Raw genomic sequence first — 16,152 nt, forward strand, 5'->3', positions numbered from 1 at the left:
AGAAAGACAAGGATGTCTTTCTAATCATGGTCAGTACAATGTACAAAACAAAATACCTATCCAAAACACTTCAATTACAAGCTGCACCTCCCTTTTTTTAGTTATTTAGTATAAGGATTGATGTTAGAATAAATTGTAATGACTGACCCCATCTAGTTCTTGTTTTGATGCAACTAATTGTTAGCCTTGCAGTAATGGAGTCTTAAAAATGGTTGTATTTTAGTATTATGTATATTTAATTAAAACTCCCCTCAACCATTTAGGTAGGAAACATAGTTTCTGTCACTAAGAAGATAAATATTAAGTCCTTACAGAGCTTAGGTAATAAACAGCCAAGTCATAGAATTATAGAATATGCTAAGTTGGAAGGGACCCATTAGGATCATCCAAGTGCAGCTCTGGCCCTGCACACAATACCCCAGGAGTCACACCATGTGCCTGAGAGCATTGTCTGAACACTTCTTGAACTCTGCCAGGCTGGTGCTGTGACCACTTCCCTGGGGACCTTGTTCCAGTGCCCAAACACTCTCTGGGTGAAGAACCCTTTCCTGGTATCCAACCTAAACCTCCCTGGACACAACTCCAGGCCATTCCCTTGGGTCCTTCCACCGGCCATGAAGAATGAAGATAAGGAAGTGCCTGCCCCTTTGCTTCCTCTCCTGGGGATGCTGGAGACTACAGTGAGGTCTCCCCTTAGTCTCCTCCAGGCTGAACAGACCAAGTGACCTCAGCTGTTCCTTATCAGGCTTCCCCTCCAGAACCTTCAACATCCTCATGGCCCTCCTCTGGATGTTCTCTAGTAGTTTAATGTCTGATATTGTGGCACCCAAAGCTGCCCCCAGCACTCGAGGTGAGGCTGCCCCAGTGCAGAGCAGAGCAGGACAATCCCCTCCCTTGCCTGGCTGCTGATGCTGTCCCTGATGCCTCCAGGACATGCTTGGCCCTCCTGGCTGCCAGGGCACTGTTGGCTCATGTTCAACTTGCCATGGACCAGAGCCCCAGGGCCCTTTCCATGACACTGCTGTCCAGCCTCTCATTCCCCAGTCTGTCTGTACATGCAGGGCTGGCCCATCCCAGGTGGAGAATTTGGCATTTCCCTTTGTTAAAGTTCATATGGTTGGGGATTGCCCATCTCTTAATTTTTTAAGGTCCCTTTGCCCTCAAGGGAGTCAACAGCTCCTCCAAGTTTAGGGTAATCAGCAAACTTTAGTATTCCTTTTCATCCTTTGTCCAAGTCCTCTATGAAGATGTCAAAGAGCACAGGCCTGTGGAGCCCCCCTAGTGATCGGTCCCCAGTCGGATACCACCCCATTCACTGTAACCCTTTGTTCCCAACCCATGAGCCAGTTCTCACCCTCCCCATGATGTGTTTGTCCAGCTGTGAGCTGCACATTTTGTCCAGAAGGATACAGTGAGAGAGAGAGCAATGGAAGCTTTAGTGAAATCCAAAAAGATCACACCAGTTGGCTTCCCTACATGTGCTACCTTGTCATAAAGGAAATCAGGTTCAAGCAGGACTTTCCCTCTCATGAAGCTGTGCTGGTTGTGACCAGTGACTGAACTGTCCCCCAGCTGTTTTTCAATACTTCCCAGAATAATCTTTTCTATGATTTTACTGGGCACTGCAATACGACTGACAGGCCTGTGTTTTCCAGGGTCCTCCTTCTTTCCCTTCTTGAAAATCAGAACATTTGCCAGCTTCCAGTGAGATGGAAACTCTCCAGATTCCCAAGACTGCTCAAAAATCATTGAGAAAAGCTTTGCAACAACATCACTCAGCTCTTTTAGGATTCTCTGATTAATGAATCCTATCCATCCTGATAGCATGAGTCCTATCAGACTCCATAAATTTGTAGCAATCCAGGTGGAGCAGCAGGTCTCACACAAGCTCAGAGTCATCTGGGAGCTGATCATTCTCAAAGTCATGGTCCTCCAACTCAGGGCACTGAGACTCCCTTGGCCCATCATCCTATCAATATTATTCTTTGTTACTGTAAGAATCAAGGAAATCACTATCTGTACTCCTGATCCTTCAGACTTCCAATTGCCCCAAGGACCTGAAGGCTCTTTTGATGGCCCTCAGACTTCTCTTTGGTTTTTTGTCTCTGCCAGTTTGAACAACCAACAGCAGATAGTAATCAAATAGCCTTACTAGAGAAGAGCTGGCCAGTAACATCCTTTGTCTGAGCCCCTGGGAACCAGCAGACTTCCCTGTGCATTTGGTCCGATTGCATATTGGCCCTCTGTTCTCCTTAGAAGGGAGTCTCCTATTAAAACCACGAATTTTTCTCTTAAAAGACATGGTTGTGATGTGGAGTACAGGTGGTGTTGTTTTACAAGGCCTCATTATTCCAGAAAGATCTTCACCTGCCTCATCTGTTGTCTAGACTTCTAGCTCCAGGGCCTCATACCTGCTGCAACAGGTGATAGTCCTAATTGTTTTCAGGAGGAGGAGCCTTCCTCTTGCTACATGCAGTGATCTGCTTTCAGCCTTCATCTTCAACAAACCCTTGGCTAATTACCTTGCAGGATTCTGAGTCCATCAGCTTCTCCACTACCATGGAGGTTTGAGACTCCTGAGAGTCTTGAGAGTGTAACATCTCTGTAAATAACTGGTCAATCTCTTACTCATTCACTCAAATACTACTTAACTTGTTCACTTCTTCCTCTGTTCCTTCACCCAGTTACAAATCTCTTCAACCACAGAACACCCTTCTGCAAAAGAAGTTTGTTGGCCCAGCCTGAGAGGCATCAGACACTTCTGGAGAGATAGATCTGTCATCAGCAGGTCTGCTGTCTGGCTGGACGCCTTGACATGGCTGGGTCAGTGACTCCAGCACCTGCAGGGGAGTGAGCTCTGCGGTGCAGCAGCACCACAACTGAAGCTTATGCTAATGTTAGCTTATGTTAATAAGACTGAAGCTGAAAGGATCTTTTTGTGGCTCTTCCCCACCAGATACTAAGTCTGTTTATCTGTCTCTATTGGCTTCTTCCAGATGGACAAAGGATCCCTTCCTGGTCGTCCTGCTGTACCATGTTCCTGTTCACCGCACTCTGGGCTGCTGAAGCTCCTTAGAGCCGATTAAATCTGCAGCACTGTTCCTGGCAAAGTGGTTGACTGGCTGTCGAGGGCTTCTGGGTCCAGACAGGGCATGGGGCTGCTGTTCAAGTGCTGCTGAGCTCGGGGATCCCATGAACAGCATGACCTGACTGTCACCTCCAAATCTACCCAACCAGTCATTGCTGCTGCCTCACTGACTGACTTGTTTTGTCCACAAGTTGCAAGGCAGCAAACACTACAAGCATAAATCCTGGCTATCAGTTTGATAAAATACTTCCTCTACTACTACTTGGGTTTCTCTTCCCTCTCTTTAGGGGAAAGTAATTTTAAGCTTGCAGTAAGTCTTGTCCCTCTGACAGGGGAGAAGGCCAGGATGCCCCAGCAGAAATGTGCTTTCCTGGTCCCGTCACCATGCTCAGCCTGGTGGGCCCACTCCTGCCCTGCACCATGACTTCTTACTCGCACCTGCTCCTTTGCTGCGGCTGGCACACACCCGCCTGCTGGGCCAACAGGCCTGACAATGCACAGTTCTTAAGGTGCCAGAACATCACTGCTCCCTCTTGCTGCAGTTCCTGACATGGTTTCCTGTTGCCAGGTGAGCTCCAGAACCGGCAGGAGGAGGAGCAACTGGCCGTGAGGAGCAAAGCAGCCTGTCAGGCAATGAGACATCAAGCAAGTACAGCATCATCTTTATGTGCAAAATAGAATTGTCTTTCTAAGACCCAGGGAGCCAAATCAGCACCTCTGACACCACCTATGGGCTTCCTGCTCTTTGGCTAACTCTGGCGCTTCTACAAGCTGTTTTCTATGAGTTGCTTCAGCTCACTGCAAAAGAGAACAAAACAGCAGAGAAAGCATGGTGGTGTTACTGTGTTTAGCAAGTCAGATCAGCTCAGGGGAGGGTCTGATAAATAGTGGCCAGGAAAGCACAGCAGCTTTAATAGCAAGGGAAAAGGGACAAATAAGCAGCAGCACGCGCACACCCACCCACACCCACCTTTCCTGTTCTCCTCCCTCTAGAGTGCCATGGGAGCTGCCTGGGGAACCACACCCCCTACACTAGGAATACTGCAAGTGCCCTTGACATCCAGCTTCCTCCACAGATCGAGATCTCAGTAACCTCTGAGAGAGCTGAGAAGAGTCAGCTCAGGAGAGAAGGGATCCTCAGAGTCATGGAGGATGAATTCCCTCTTCAGCAGTGGTGGTCACTGCTCTGATGCCTTACTAATCAGTGAAGACACAAAGAATGTCACTTAGAAGTCAGACTGAGCACCACATGAAACTTGCACACCCCATGCTGAGCCTGGCACCACTATCTCAGAGCTCTGCTGGTTAATTCAGCTGGTTAACTGCTGAAATAGCCAGCCTCCTCTGGCAGTGAAGGACTTCCAAATGAATGTGACAGGCAAAGTTCAGGCTTGGAAGCAGACCATGTAATGCAAACACCACAAAGCTTTGGATTCTGAAAAGGAGATGATGCCTCAGCAGCTAAGCAGGGCACCCTGGCTGCCCCAACCACTACCCAATTTGTAACAGCATAGCATTTCCCAGCTCCTCGTCTCTCATGAGCTTTAGCCAACCACAAATTCATTGGGAGGTTTGCTTGGACTTCTGCAGTTAAATACTGGTTTCATCTTTCTGAAAGCAGTTTGCAGACAGCAGCAAAAACTAACATGGGAATAGCTGGGCCTGTTTATACCAGCAACTGATTAATGAAGTCCTCTTGCAGAATAAAAGCAATGGAAGTTGCCACATGCCAGGAAGCTTGCCATGAATCACTGGAATCAGGACTGGGAGAGGCTTAAAGGCACACAGGACTGGCACAGCTAAAGCCAGTGGCTCAAGATGGCATCAAGATGACAGCACATCGTGCAGGTACAGCTGAGGGGCCCATCAGCATGGTTCCAAAATGGGCTTCATACCAGATTAGGACAACTGCCTGTACTGCTGTGCTGTTTAAAAGCAATCAGATACCAAAGGGGTCAACTTCAAGAAAACAAAAAAAAAGACCTAGTAACTACTGTGAACTATGAGGAATAGCATTATATACTATACAATTCAAGAGGATAGTCATTCTTACGAGCTGTGTCCATTTTAAGCACAGGAAATTAAATGGAAAAATACTACCAGAGTCCCAGTTACAGACAACTGTGCAATCTGGTAGATTAAATTACATGTGTAGAACTCAGGTTTTAATTTTATGAACTACCTTATGGACAGCTGAACACCAATACACAGAAATAACAACAGCAGACATCTGAGAACCTAATGGTTAAATCTTCACCTGTGCATCAAATGCGGACTACTTTCAGAGAAAGCAGTTTTGCTGAATTTCTACAGTTTTGTTCTCTGGATGGTAAAACTACAGCTCTCCCTTACACAAAAATGATGATGAAGCTTGAAGTACAGGCACCATACATATTTTATTGACACAGATTTCTTCAGTTTTGAATCTATTAATTCAGCTGACAACAGTGTAGTAATTTGAAAAAAGTTCTTCTCCTTGCTTGATGTCTCTGAGAGCGACAAGAACTACACACCTCAAGTGGCTGTAAAAGAAGAAGCAAAAAATGTGAAAGTGAACAGTTATATTTTCCTTTGACTTGTTTTCAATTCTTCATTTCAAGAAGCTAAACCAGTGGCCTCGTCCAGATTAGTTTTGAGTAATATGCATAATGCAGGGCAGGGAACATGGGAAAACACTGGAATACAGACAGCAATATAAGCAAAACCAATATAATTTAGAAACCAACAGCCTATGTGGGTATGCAAAAAGTGTTTCCACTCAATCGTTCCATACAATCATTCAGAGATGAAAAGAATTAGTCAAGACTGCAAGAGACACACTTACTCAAACAGGAAGAGAAGCTACAGCAAAGTTCATGCAGCTGAAGCCACTCTTGTGGATACACCTGTCCACACCTTTCCACAGGTGCCAGCTGGCTAAAGTGTCTCTCCTAAGGCCCACCATCACCCAGAAGACAGCTCCTAACTGCACCAGAGATCTGCTGTCATCTGCAGAGTTGGGTCAATTATCACAGAATCACTAGGTTGGAAAAGACCTTTAAGACCACCGAGTCCAACCCATTGCCCTACCACCTCAACTGAACCATGGCACCCAGTGCCACATCCAGTCTTTTTTTAAACACATCCAGGGATGGTGACTCCACCACCTCCCCGGGCAGACCATTCCATACTTTACCACACTTTCCATAAAAAACTTTTTCCTAACATCCAACCTATATTTCCCTTGGTGCAGCTTAAGACTCTGTCCTCTGGTTCTGTCAGTTGCTGTCTGGAGAAAGAGACCAACCCCTACCTGACTACAACCACCTTTCAGGAAGTTGTGGAGAATGATAAGGTCACCCCTGAGTCTCCTTTTCTCCAGGCTAAACACCTCCAGCTCCCTCAGTCAGCTGAAATCAGGAGCTGGCAGGCAGCTTCTCACAGAGGAATGTAGAAACCCACCCCTCTAAACTTCCTTTTAGTGAACAACCATGCCCTAAAACTGAAGTATGTGTTCTGGGAAGAGCACATGCTTTGCAGACTGATGAACCAGGAAGTGGAAAACAGCATAAATTCAAGTTTCCACAATTCAAAATTTAGTGTGAGGCCTTTTTGAAACATATGAAACAACAAGGTAAATAAGTACTGAGAACTGCTTCCTAAGACACAAAAAGATCTAGAAACCAGATAATCTATGCAGTCAGCATGGTTTACATCAGTATCGAAACAAGCACATAGAAGCAGATGGGATCTTTTGTCTGGTGGCAGCACACTGGTAGAAATGATGACCAGAAAACTGTATTTTATTGGACAGATTCCATGCAAGAGCAAAATTCCCCCTTCCTGAAGCAGTCTTATAGTTTATGCGTTTTCACACTTCAAGCAACAGTATCCAGGCTTCCTGAGAATTTAGTCCTACTGCTTATTTTATTAGCACTTATTTAATTATCTGCAGATTCCAAGTGCATCTTTAACCTTCACTCAAGTGAGGTTGAACACTTCAAACTCTAAGTTTGATCAGAAAAGCCATTTTTCCAATATGCACCACAATTTTCTTCAATGACATTTCAGAGTACTTAAATAACTCCAGAATTACAGTAAAAGTTCAGATGATCTGCTCTAAAATTCTTATACATCTTTGAAATTCAGAGGATTATCTAAGAAATATTTCCAAGTGCTTTAATTTCTGAAAAAAGGTGGACTTTCAAATCATGAATAGGATGTTGTAATTTTACTAATTGTATTGTAACTATATGCCCTTATATTGCACAGTATTTCACTTGTCCCAATACAATTTTAGGTTTCTTCTTGGAAATTCATCTGCTTATTTGGCACATAAGCAGAAGACATGGAGAGCAGAGAGTAAGAAGCCTAAATCTGAATTACCTCAGAAAGGCTTTGGTCAAGGCTGAAACAGATTTGAGATATGTACTGAAAAGCCTCACTACTGTAATACAAACTACAACTACTGCTTTATGGGATTCAGAAGAATTGCACTAAGTTCAACACTGCTTGTAAACTGTGTCTTCAGAGATATACTGATTTCATGTGTGAAAATGTGAAAAAAAGAATGAGGAGTTTTGTAATTAAAATTAATCTATTCAGAGGGGTCATTCTCCCAAACAGTTGCACTGTTTTGTGTAACGCATCATATGGTTTGTTATTTTTCAACCATGTCTGTCTTTTCTTTACACATGCAGTATGCTTTGTATCATACAAATCTATGAGCTCTTTCATTTGCTGCCAACCTCTCTATGTCATGGCTGTAGACGATGTTCGGAAGATATTGTTTCAGTTCTACTGGAAAATGTCCTGGCACATCAAACTCTTGATAACACACATTTGCTGCTTTTTCTAGGAATTAAAAAAAAAAAAAAGTTATTAGATAGGGCTTAGAGATGCGTAAAAACATCAAATGTGATGCTACAGAAGAACCAGATGCTTCACCAAGCCTGAAAACCATTCCTCTATTGAGAGGTACTGCACTCCTCTGAAGGCCTATTCTGAATTACACAAGAGGTAAGCAATCAACTACAGGAGCTTTGCCCAGTTATCAACATGTCAATGAAGAGGTACATCTTGTTTAGTGCCAGGGGTAGCTTACTAATAGTTAGCACTGCTAATAGTTCCAAATACATAGTATTTGCTTTTACAATAAAAAAAAAAAAATTGGAAAATATTTCTGCCTTATGGCAAAACATGCCAGTAATACAGGCATGGAGAAAATCACATAGACACGACCTGGAAGAAACAGTTTTGTGGGACACCCCTGTATCTCTGTGCCAATCCCCAGCAAGCTTTGCTCCTCCAGCAGCCTTTCTGAATGCCACTTGGAGACAGAGAATCTTTAGTGTAATGCAGGCTATGAAAGCCACTTAGAAGCTGAGTATGGTATCAATTCAACTCTCTGTACAGTACAACTGTTCCCCTGAGTTACTTAAGACCAACAGTGACACAAAAGAAGTAGTTCTCTTCTTCAGGTCTAACAAGTGTGATTACTAACAACAATTTCCTAGATTTTGTGCATAAATGTAAGGAAATCTAAAAAAGGCCTTACAGTTCAAAGTGAGCAGTGATAGAATCTTACTGTACATGTCACTGTGTGTAGTTATCTCTCTAAGCCTCCTGGAACAATAATGGGAAACTTGATCTGCAACTCTAAACTGTCTTAGTCCAGTGATACTTTGCCAGATATCCTTTGCCACCATCTCACTTTTGGGGTGTGTGCCTTTCATTCTACATATCAGGAGGGAAACTGGGGCATCAGTGAGAAAAGAAAAAGTATATTTGAAGTGTTGCTGCATGAAAGGATTCTAATACTCAGCTGCAACAAAAAACCTCAGAAAAGTTTTACTCCCTAAGTGCTTCTTTTAAACAGTACTATGCCCCCCCCCAGATCAATTTTCCTATTCTTTGTGTCACCTTCAAAATAATTTATATCCATAAAGCCAAACTCATACTTGGAAAATTTACCTGACAACTTACCATGTGAGCAGTTGTTGACATACTGTCCCACTGCCAGTGGGTTTTGCAGGGTGGCTGTAAGCCAACTCTCATCACTCATTTGAAAAGGGCCAAGCTGATCTCTTCTGCTGCAAGACCTGAAATGCCCAACAGCATTAGCATGGATCATGGCTCCTTCATCCAAAAGGTTATCTTACTTCCTCTGTAGAAATGGCCACAGTCACTGCATCAACTTACAGCTGCCCAACCTACCTGGGGTGGAGGGCATGTGCATAGACCAACAGATCCCACTACTCTGTGGTGTCTCTCAGACTCTGGTGGAAGAACCTGCACAAAACTACTACACACTCTTCCACAAATCAACATCTAACATTACCATTACAGAAGTGTCAACACCTTTCATTCATCTCTTAAAATGCAAAGACTCATTACAATATTAGCTTTCAACTCATTCCAGAAATTAAAATCTGGAATTCAGGGGTAGTACTATTCAAACTAGGTATTAATTTCTATCAACCTCCCAGTTCTTTACACATCATATTTAAACACAAATTGCAACAAATTATATCTTAAGGTAAATCAACTAGTTAGCTGTGTCAGGGGAAGTTCAGACTGGACATTATGAAAATGAAAACCTCTCTTCACTGAGAGGGTGGCTGGACACAGTGCTCCTCTGGGGAGTGGTCACAGCACCAAGTCTGTCACAGTTCAAGGAACGTGTGCATGACACTGTTAGTCACACGGTTCAGTTTTAGGTAGTCCCACAAGGAGCAGGGACTTGGACTTAATGAAGTAAGTAGGTCTGAATAACAGCTCAGAAACATTTCAAGTCTTTCACACTACATTCTGCTGCAGTACAACTATTTTCTGTACAGGAAGATCTCTACATCAAAATGCATCTCACTGGTGTTACAGATGAAGACTCAAGTACCTAATGGATCACATCCAACATCTCTCACTCCTGTGCTGTTTGCATTATGAGCAATGCACAGGTGGATGACTATCATGTACAACTCAGGATAAGAAACAAGTAATAAAGATGAGGAGTACCCCTGTTTTAAATCAGAGGAGTGATAATCCTCTATTTCTTCTGCTTACCTGTACACTGATCTTGACAGTCCCTTATCATTCCCATCAATAAGGACACCATCAATGCACCTAAAAATAAAGGGATTGCCAAGGGACTGGAAAAAGATGGGCTCATGCTTTCTGTATACTGTACCTGTTGCAAGACAGATATTATTTCAGAAGAAAATAAGTTAACTGGCAGAATGGGCTTTCAGTCCACTCCACATAGAAACTCAAAGGAGAGACAGTGGGTGGGACAGAAGTCCTGTCTCAGTGACAGTGACATCTGTAAGCCTACAAACTTTCAGACACAACTTTTTGGGATGTAAAAATTCCCTTCTCAACTAATTGAGCTGATATATTATAAAGAGAGAAACCTCACAGGAAATCACAGAAGGCCTGAACTGAATATCTTTGGGAGTGGCAGATAAAGCTTTACAGCCAAACTAGTGTGCTTCAGAGATTAAAAGATCAGGTGACACTTGTTCAGGAAAACACAGCCTAAGATACTGAGCTGTTTTATTACTACTGCATCACGACTCTGAAAAACACACACAGATTCAGCAAAGAATTTGAAACACCTCCCTCCATGACCGCAGGGATTTTGTTTGGTCCAGGAGATGAAAATTGACAAACCAAGAATAAAGTATTTCAGCAGACCGTTTCCCAAATCTGAGGATTTAACCTGCCACGACTTCCAAGCAGAGAAAATCAACTGGCAAGCTGACTGGCTTGCCACTTTTCATTAAATTGTTGTCCTGCATCCCCCACACCCACTATATCTTTAGCACCTCTGCAGAAATCCCGCACTGTAATCTCACAAGGGGCCAGGCAAAGGCCATAGGCAGGCTGCAGTGCCTATACACATGTCCCATGCCCAGCCAGCCAGGTCAATACCCTGAAAAGGCATTTTAACAGCCCATCCTCTGGTTTTGGTACAAGAGCTGTCACAGGAGACTGTGAACGAGCCTACACGCTCACATCTAGTATGTGCCTGAAATTTGAAGTGAGCTGCAAAAGTGGCACGCTCTCTCGCTGTCACTCAACAACTAGTCAGTTCATGAGTAATCAATGGCAATGGCCAGGCACTCCAAAAAATGCACTCCACTGCCCAGGGAATGCTGGGGCTGCTCCCGATGCTGCATTGCTGGCACAAGCCAGAGACCACAGGGGATGATTCTGCTGGCAGATGAAACATTAACAAACCCAAAGGAACTTAGCAGAGCTGCTAGCTTGGCCATACTGATAGAATTACAAACGTTCTTAAGCAATGGATGCAAATACAGTTCCAAGAAATGAAGAAGAGAGAAGTACTGTTTTTTCCAAACACACCTCATGGAATAAGGTTATGCTAAATGAAGGTTTTATTTAATTCTCTGTTTTGTACTTCTGTACTTTGAAGAAGCTCATGCAATTGTCTACTGACCTCTGTGGAGATATCAAATGTCATTTTTCAAATCCTGAACCAAAATGGAAAGCCCAAGGAATTAAACTGTTCTGTTCATCTACTTTAAATTTCTCCAGTACATTTACATTTAAAGAATCTGGAACAAGTTTTGCAGCTGCAGGAAAATCAGGCTTTAAGTACTAAAAATTTTTTATAAACAAAATTTGCCTTCCCAATATTGTTTTTTGTATTTCCAAAATAACTCTAGATGGTTTATAAATATTCTCATGCAGCCTAGCTGGTGATTTTGCTAAGGAATGTCAGAAAGAAAACCCATAAAATAAAAATTAGTGTAGATCTTTGGCATTCCATGATCAGGTGGTTAGAAGTGCCATCTAACTTAATCAAAAATAAGAACATTCCATTACCAGGATACATAGACACAACTGTCCCTTTTGGAACAAAACCTCTGGTAACAAAGACTCCAGTTCCAGCAGACACCAGCGAACTCCGGTCTCTGCTAACAGTGAACCCAAGTGTGTTAAACAAAACCTCCTCAGGACTGAACACGTGCTGACCCCGATGGTTACAAGACTTTACTTCTGACCACTTCTGCTCCACAGTAAGTAACTTCAGATATTGACACTTGACTTCTGGAAGTAAGGCCAGAATATCTGCTTGTCTACTGAAGTCATTTATGAACAGAGCTTTAAATGTTTTCAGTAGTGTTTCAAAGACATCTTCATCAGCAATAATTTTGTCTTGAGAGCTTTCAGGAACATATCGAAGGGTCCTGTAAAGAAAATATAATATTTTAAAATTAGAAACACATATTAATTTTTTTTCCTAAATAGAGAAGAGCTATTTTGCAGCACCAGTAACTTCGATACACTGTTGTTTTAGAAAATCCCAAGCTTTGTTCATGCTTGTTCAAGCTAAAGCCACTGTTCCTAAAACACTAAAAAGACTGTTTAGTAAAAACTAGTACCTGTTCTACTGTAAATCATCACCTCTGAGTATTTACCACAAGTTAAGCTCTACTGAGCTCTCAGTGAAAAAAGCACCGAAAATAAAACATAATTATCATAATGTTTATTTTTAAAAAATACCAAGAGTTCATTACACTTTAAATAAGGCAAGACAAATATTGCATGGGCAAGTAAGGTTTTAATTTAGTTACTTATTTTAATTTTGTTACTTATAACCATGTCATAATAACTTAAATGTAAACACTACTTTTACGATTAAAGTAGGGCATGCATATCTTACCAACAAGAAATTATCTATCTATCTATCTATCTATCTATCTATCTATCTATCTATCTATCTATCTATCTATCTATCTATCTTCAGCGCTAAACACCATTTTAAGGTGTCTGACTAAGAATTCCATGACAGCCGAGGGGCGACCAATGCTGAAGCACTTCTGAGTGACAAACCCGAGTGAGCTCCTGCGGCGCCCCAGACCAACCCGAAGAGGGGCAGCGGGGTCTGGGCTGGCGCCCGGGGCCTTTCCCCGCGCCTCACCTGCGCTGGCGGCGGAGGTTGAGGGCGAGCCAGGGCACGAAGCGGTACTTGTAGGAGCGCCAGCGCTGCCGCAGCTCCCGCAGCATGGCGGCCTCTCCCTCACGGCCCCGGCACCGCCCCCCTGCCGCGCCGCGCCCGCGCAAACTAGAACAACCAATCCGCGCTCCGGACACACGCCGCCGCGTTTGTGTCCTGAGCTGCCATTGGCTGCGAGCGGCCGGCGGGGCGCCGAGCGGCGGGCGGGCCGTGAGGGGGGAGCCCTCGGGGCCGAGGGTGAGGGCCCGGTGTCGCTCCGCGCGTAACGAGACGCTATATCCAGAACGGGGAGAGCTGCAGGCACCGGGAATGAAAACGCATAGCTACTGGGTGCACACTTACAGACGAAAATACACGCAGTTCTCTCGGAACAATGTTACGTTGCACCTTCTGTATTGTACTGAACAAAAAAGATCAGAAGAAATGAAGGTTTAAAAATTATCTAGAAGCCACCGTTAAAGACAACTCCTTACACTGTCAGATCACCGCTCCAAAATCATCCAGTGCCTGCTTCTAGCGATGCTAAGGGCTGTTAGTGCCTCAGATAGTCACAGAATTAATGAGGTTGCAAAGACCTCTCAGATCGAGTCCAAACACCACTGTCTCATTGTTCAATCTTCCCTTAAACATCTCCAGGGACAGTGACTCCACCACCTCCCCGGGCAGCCCATTCCAGTGTCTAATCATCCTTCCTAATGCAATTCCTCCTCATAACCAACCTGACCCTCCGTCAAAGCAGCTTAAGGCCACATCCTCACATCCTGTTTCCTGGCAGAAGAGGCCCACCCGCACCTGGCTCGGACCCCCTTCCAGGCAAGTCACACCTGAACTTCTTTTTCTCCAGGCTGAGCCCATCTCCATCCCCACCCGAGCTCCCCCAGCTGATCCTCCTAAGACTTGTCTCCCAGAGTTATGATCCATGTCATAAAGAGTGGCTCAGTTATAGACATGAGTTTTGTTACACTTCTTTCCACACTTTTAGCTGGTATGTGGCTGTGGTAACAAGGCATGAGTTGTATTTTGTAGTGTCATAAGCTACTGTAGATTTAAAGGTGCTACCCACTGACTGATATACAGCAACCAGCAGCATCAAAGTACACAGATTGAAGGGATATACTACAAATCACAAGCATTTAAAAACAGGGGCCCTTTTGGTGCTACATTCTACCATCACTTATCTCTAAGGTAATTTAAAAAAAATATAGTGAGGAAAACAATCACTCAGCAATTGGTCTTCAGAAATTAGCAATGGCCCCCCCAGTCATTTTATACAAACCACCACAGGTGTAAAGATATAGGGTACTGTTATAATTTATGGTCACTGCTGTCTCCTTTGGTTACTTGGATACCTAGTTTCATAAAACTTTTATCTTTGGATGCTGTTCCTTATAGTTTTAATTTTAGTTTAACACTGCCAATGAACTGGGAAAAAAAGAACACATATGCATGTATTTTACTTTATTCAGAAAGCAGTTTAAAAAATATGGAGCATCTGAGAATTGGTTTTGGAGTAAACAGAGAAATCAGACCTCAAAACATTCTAAGAGGTTACACTCCTTCCTCTCAACCTGAAATTTTGGCAAGGGTTTGGGAAATTAGAGACAGGCCCATCAAAGCAATGTAACTATCAGAATTAATTTACCCTCTCAGAGCTTTACAAATATTTAAAGTTGTGCCTTGATTTATTCACAATCACTTCAATTCCACGGTTGGCCTGCCTCATCTTGTCCAAGAACAGGAGCTGAGTGAAGAGCTATTGAGAACGGAAGAAATAGAGGGAAAATGCAGGAAAAGGCACGGTGGCTGCCGCAAAGTGCTTCCCTGCCATCTCCTGGCCTTCCTCGGTAATTACAGGGAAGAAAGTTCTCACTTCCAAGACTTGCAACTCTGATTTCAGCAGCTGCGTACTATAACCACAAAACAAGACACACGTTCACCACATCATGTGCATATTGTGGCTCTTAAAAGTAAGGCAGTCACAGCATGATTCAGGTCACTAAGGAAGTCGAAGCAATGAGTGAAAAGTTAGTAAGGGAAATAGACAGCTTTGGGAGGTGGGCTGTCAGGTCACAACAGCCATGTACGTAAGTTGCCTGCTTCCATGTGATGAAAGAACATACGTGACATTCCAACATGTTCTGGAGGCAGTCCTTAGCCTCGAGTGAGAACTTGCAAAGATGAAACACCATCAGACCTTCAACCCATGACCAACACGCAGAAACGTGGTTTTGTTCCCATCAGAGAAGTCACACCAGGCACAGAGCTTACCCTTTGCCTGTGGAAGAACTGAACGCACCTGTGCACATGCTTTGTTCCCTAAGTAGGTGTCTTAGAAATTTCACTGCTATCTGCTGGGCACCAGTGACCTCTGCCATTCGTCGCTCCTGAAAAGGAGGCTGCAACATCGCAAGTAGGACACAGTACTGCAGGATTCAGAACTTCTATAGGAAATCAGATAAAGATACATTATGGTAAGTTTATCTCCTACTTAATCCTTGCGATGTATTTTCCTTTCTGACATTTCAGGTAGTACATTTTTCTGATTTGAGAAATCAGGTATTGGAATTTATTTGAAGATTTCTGCTGCCAGTTTTTTCTGAATTGATGTACTTGTATCTATCAGCAGAAAGTATCATACCTATCATACCATATCATAATAAAAATAATAAAAAAGTCCAGTCCTTCGAAGTACAGCATTTACAGTCACAAGAAAGCCTATAGTTGAAATCTGTTTCCATAAAAAATGATTAATATTTAAAATTTCAAAAATATCTATAGAGAAAGACAAGAACTGAAACAAGCCCTAGCTTTGCAATAGATGGATTGCCTGAATAATAAAAGGCTTATGTTTGGTATTAAAATCTCAAGCAACAGAATCATTTCACCAGGCATAATCAAGTGAGATTTGTAGATAACAACAGTGCTGTCAAAGAAAAGTTCCTTTCTTTATCATGAATTTAAAAAAAATTAGTCTTTGTTGCTGCCCTTTATTAGAAAATAGGTCTTGATATATCAAGTGTATGAAATTGTGTATAAACAGTGAAGTGTACCAGAAATATTTCCATCAGTAAAAGGAATGTGCTTGTCTTACAGTAAGCAAAGG

General features: G+C 43.2%; 1 protein-coding gene across 3 annotated transcripts; it reads right to left on the minus strand.

Annotated features, from left to right (window-relative positions):
- Positions 1–5,465: 5,465 nt before the first annotated feature.
- Positions 5,466–16,018, minus strand: SETD9 (SET domain containing 9). 3 transcript variants are annotated; one of them, XM_059874239.1, is made up of 7 exons: positions 15,346–16,018; positions 13,392–13,449; positions 12,065–12,279; positions 10,130–10,253; positions 9,053–9,168; positions 7,816–7,921; positions 5,466–5,610 (listed from the first exon to the last, which is right to left on the minus strand). In XM_059874239.1, exons 1-7 carry the CDS (start codon positions 15,452–15,454, stop codon positions 5,523–5,525), a joined length of 816 nt encoding a protein of 271 aa, XP_059730222.1. In that variant the 5' UTR covers positions 15,455–16,018; the 3' UTR covers positions 5,466–5,522. The 3 variants fall into 3 exon arrangements, with proteins under 3 accessions (XP_059730222.1, XP_059730221.1, XP_059730223.1); XM_059874238.1 differs by having other exon boundaries at positions 11,915–12,279; XM_059874240.1 differs by lacking the exon at positions 7,816–7,921 and having other exon boundaries at positions 11,915–12,279.
- Between the last annotated feature and the right edge of the window lie 134 nt (positions 16,019–16,152).

Source organism: Haemorhous mexicanus, chromosome Z, assembly GCF_027477595.1.
Source record: "Haemorhous mexicanus isolate bHaeMex1 chromosome Z, bHaeMex1.pri, whole genome shotgun sequence".
Lineage (NCBI taxonomy): Eukaryota > Metazoa > Chordata > Aves > Passeriformes > Fringillidae > Haemorhous > Haemorhous mexicanus.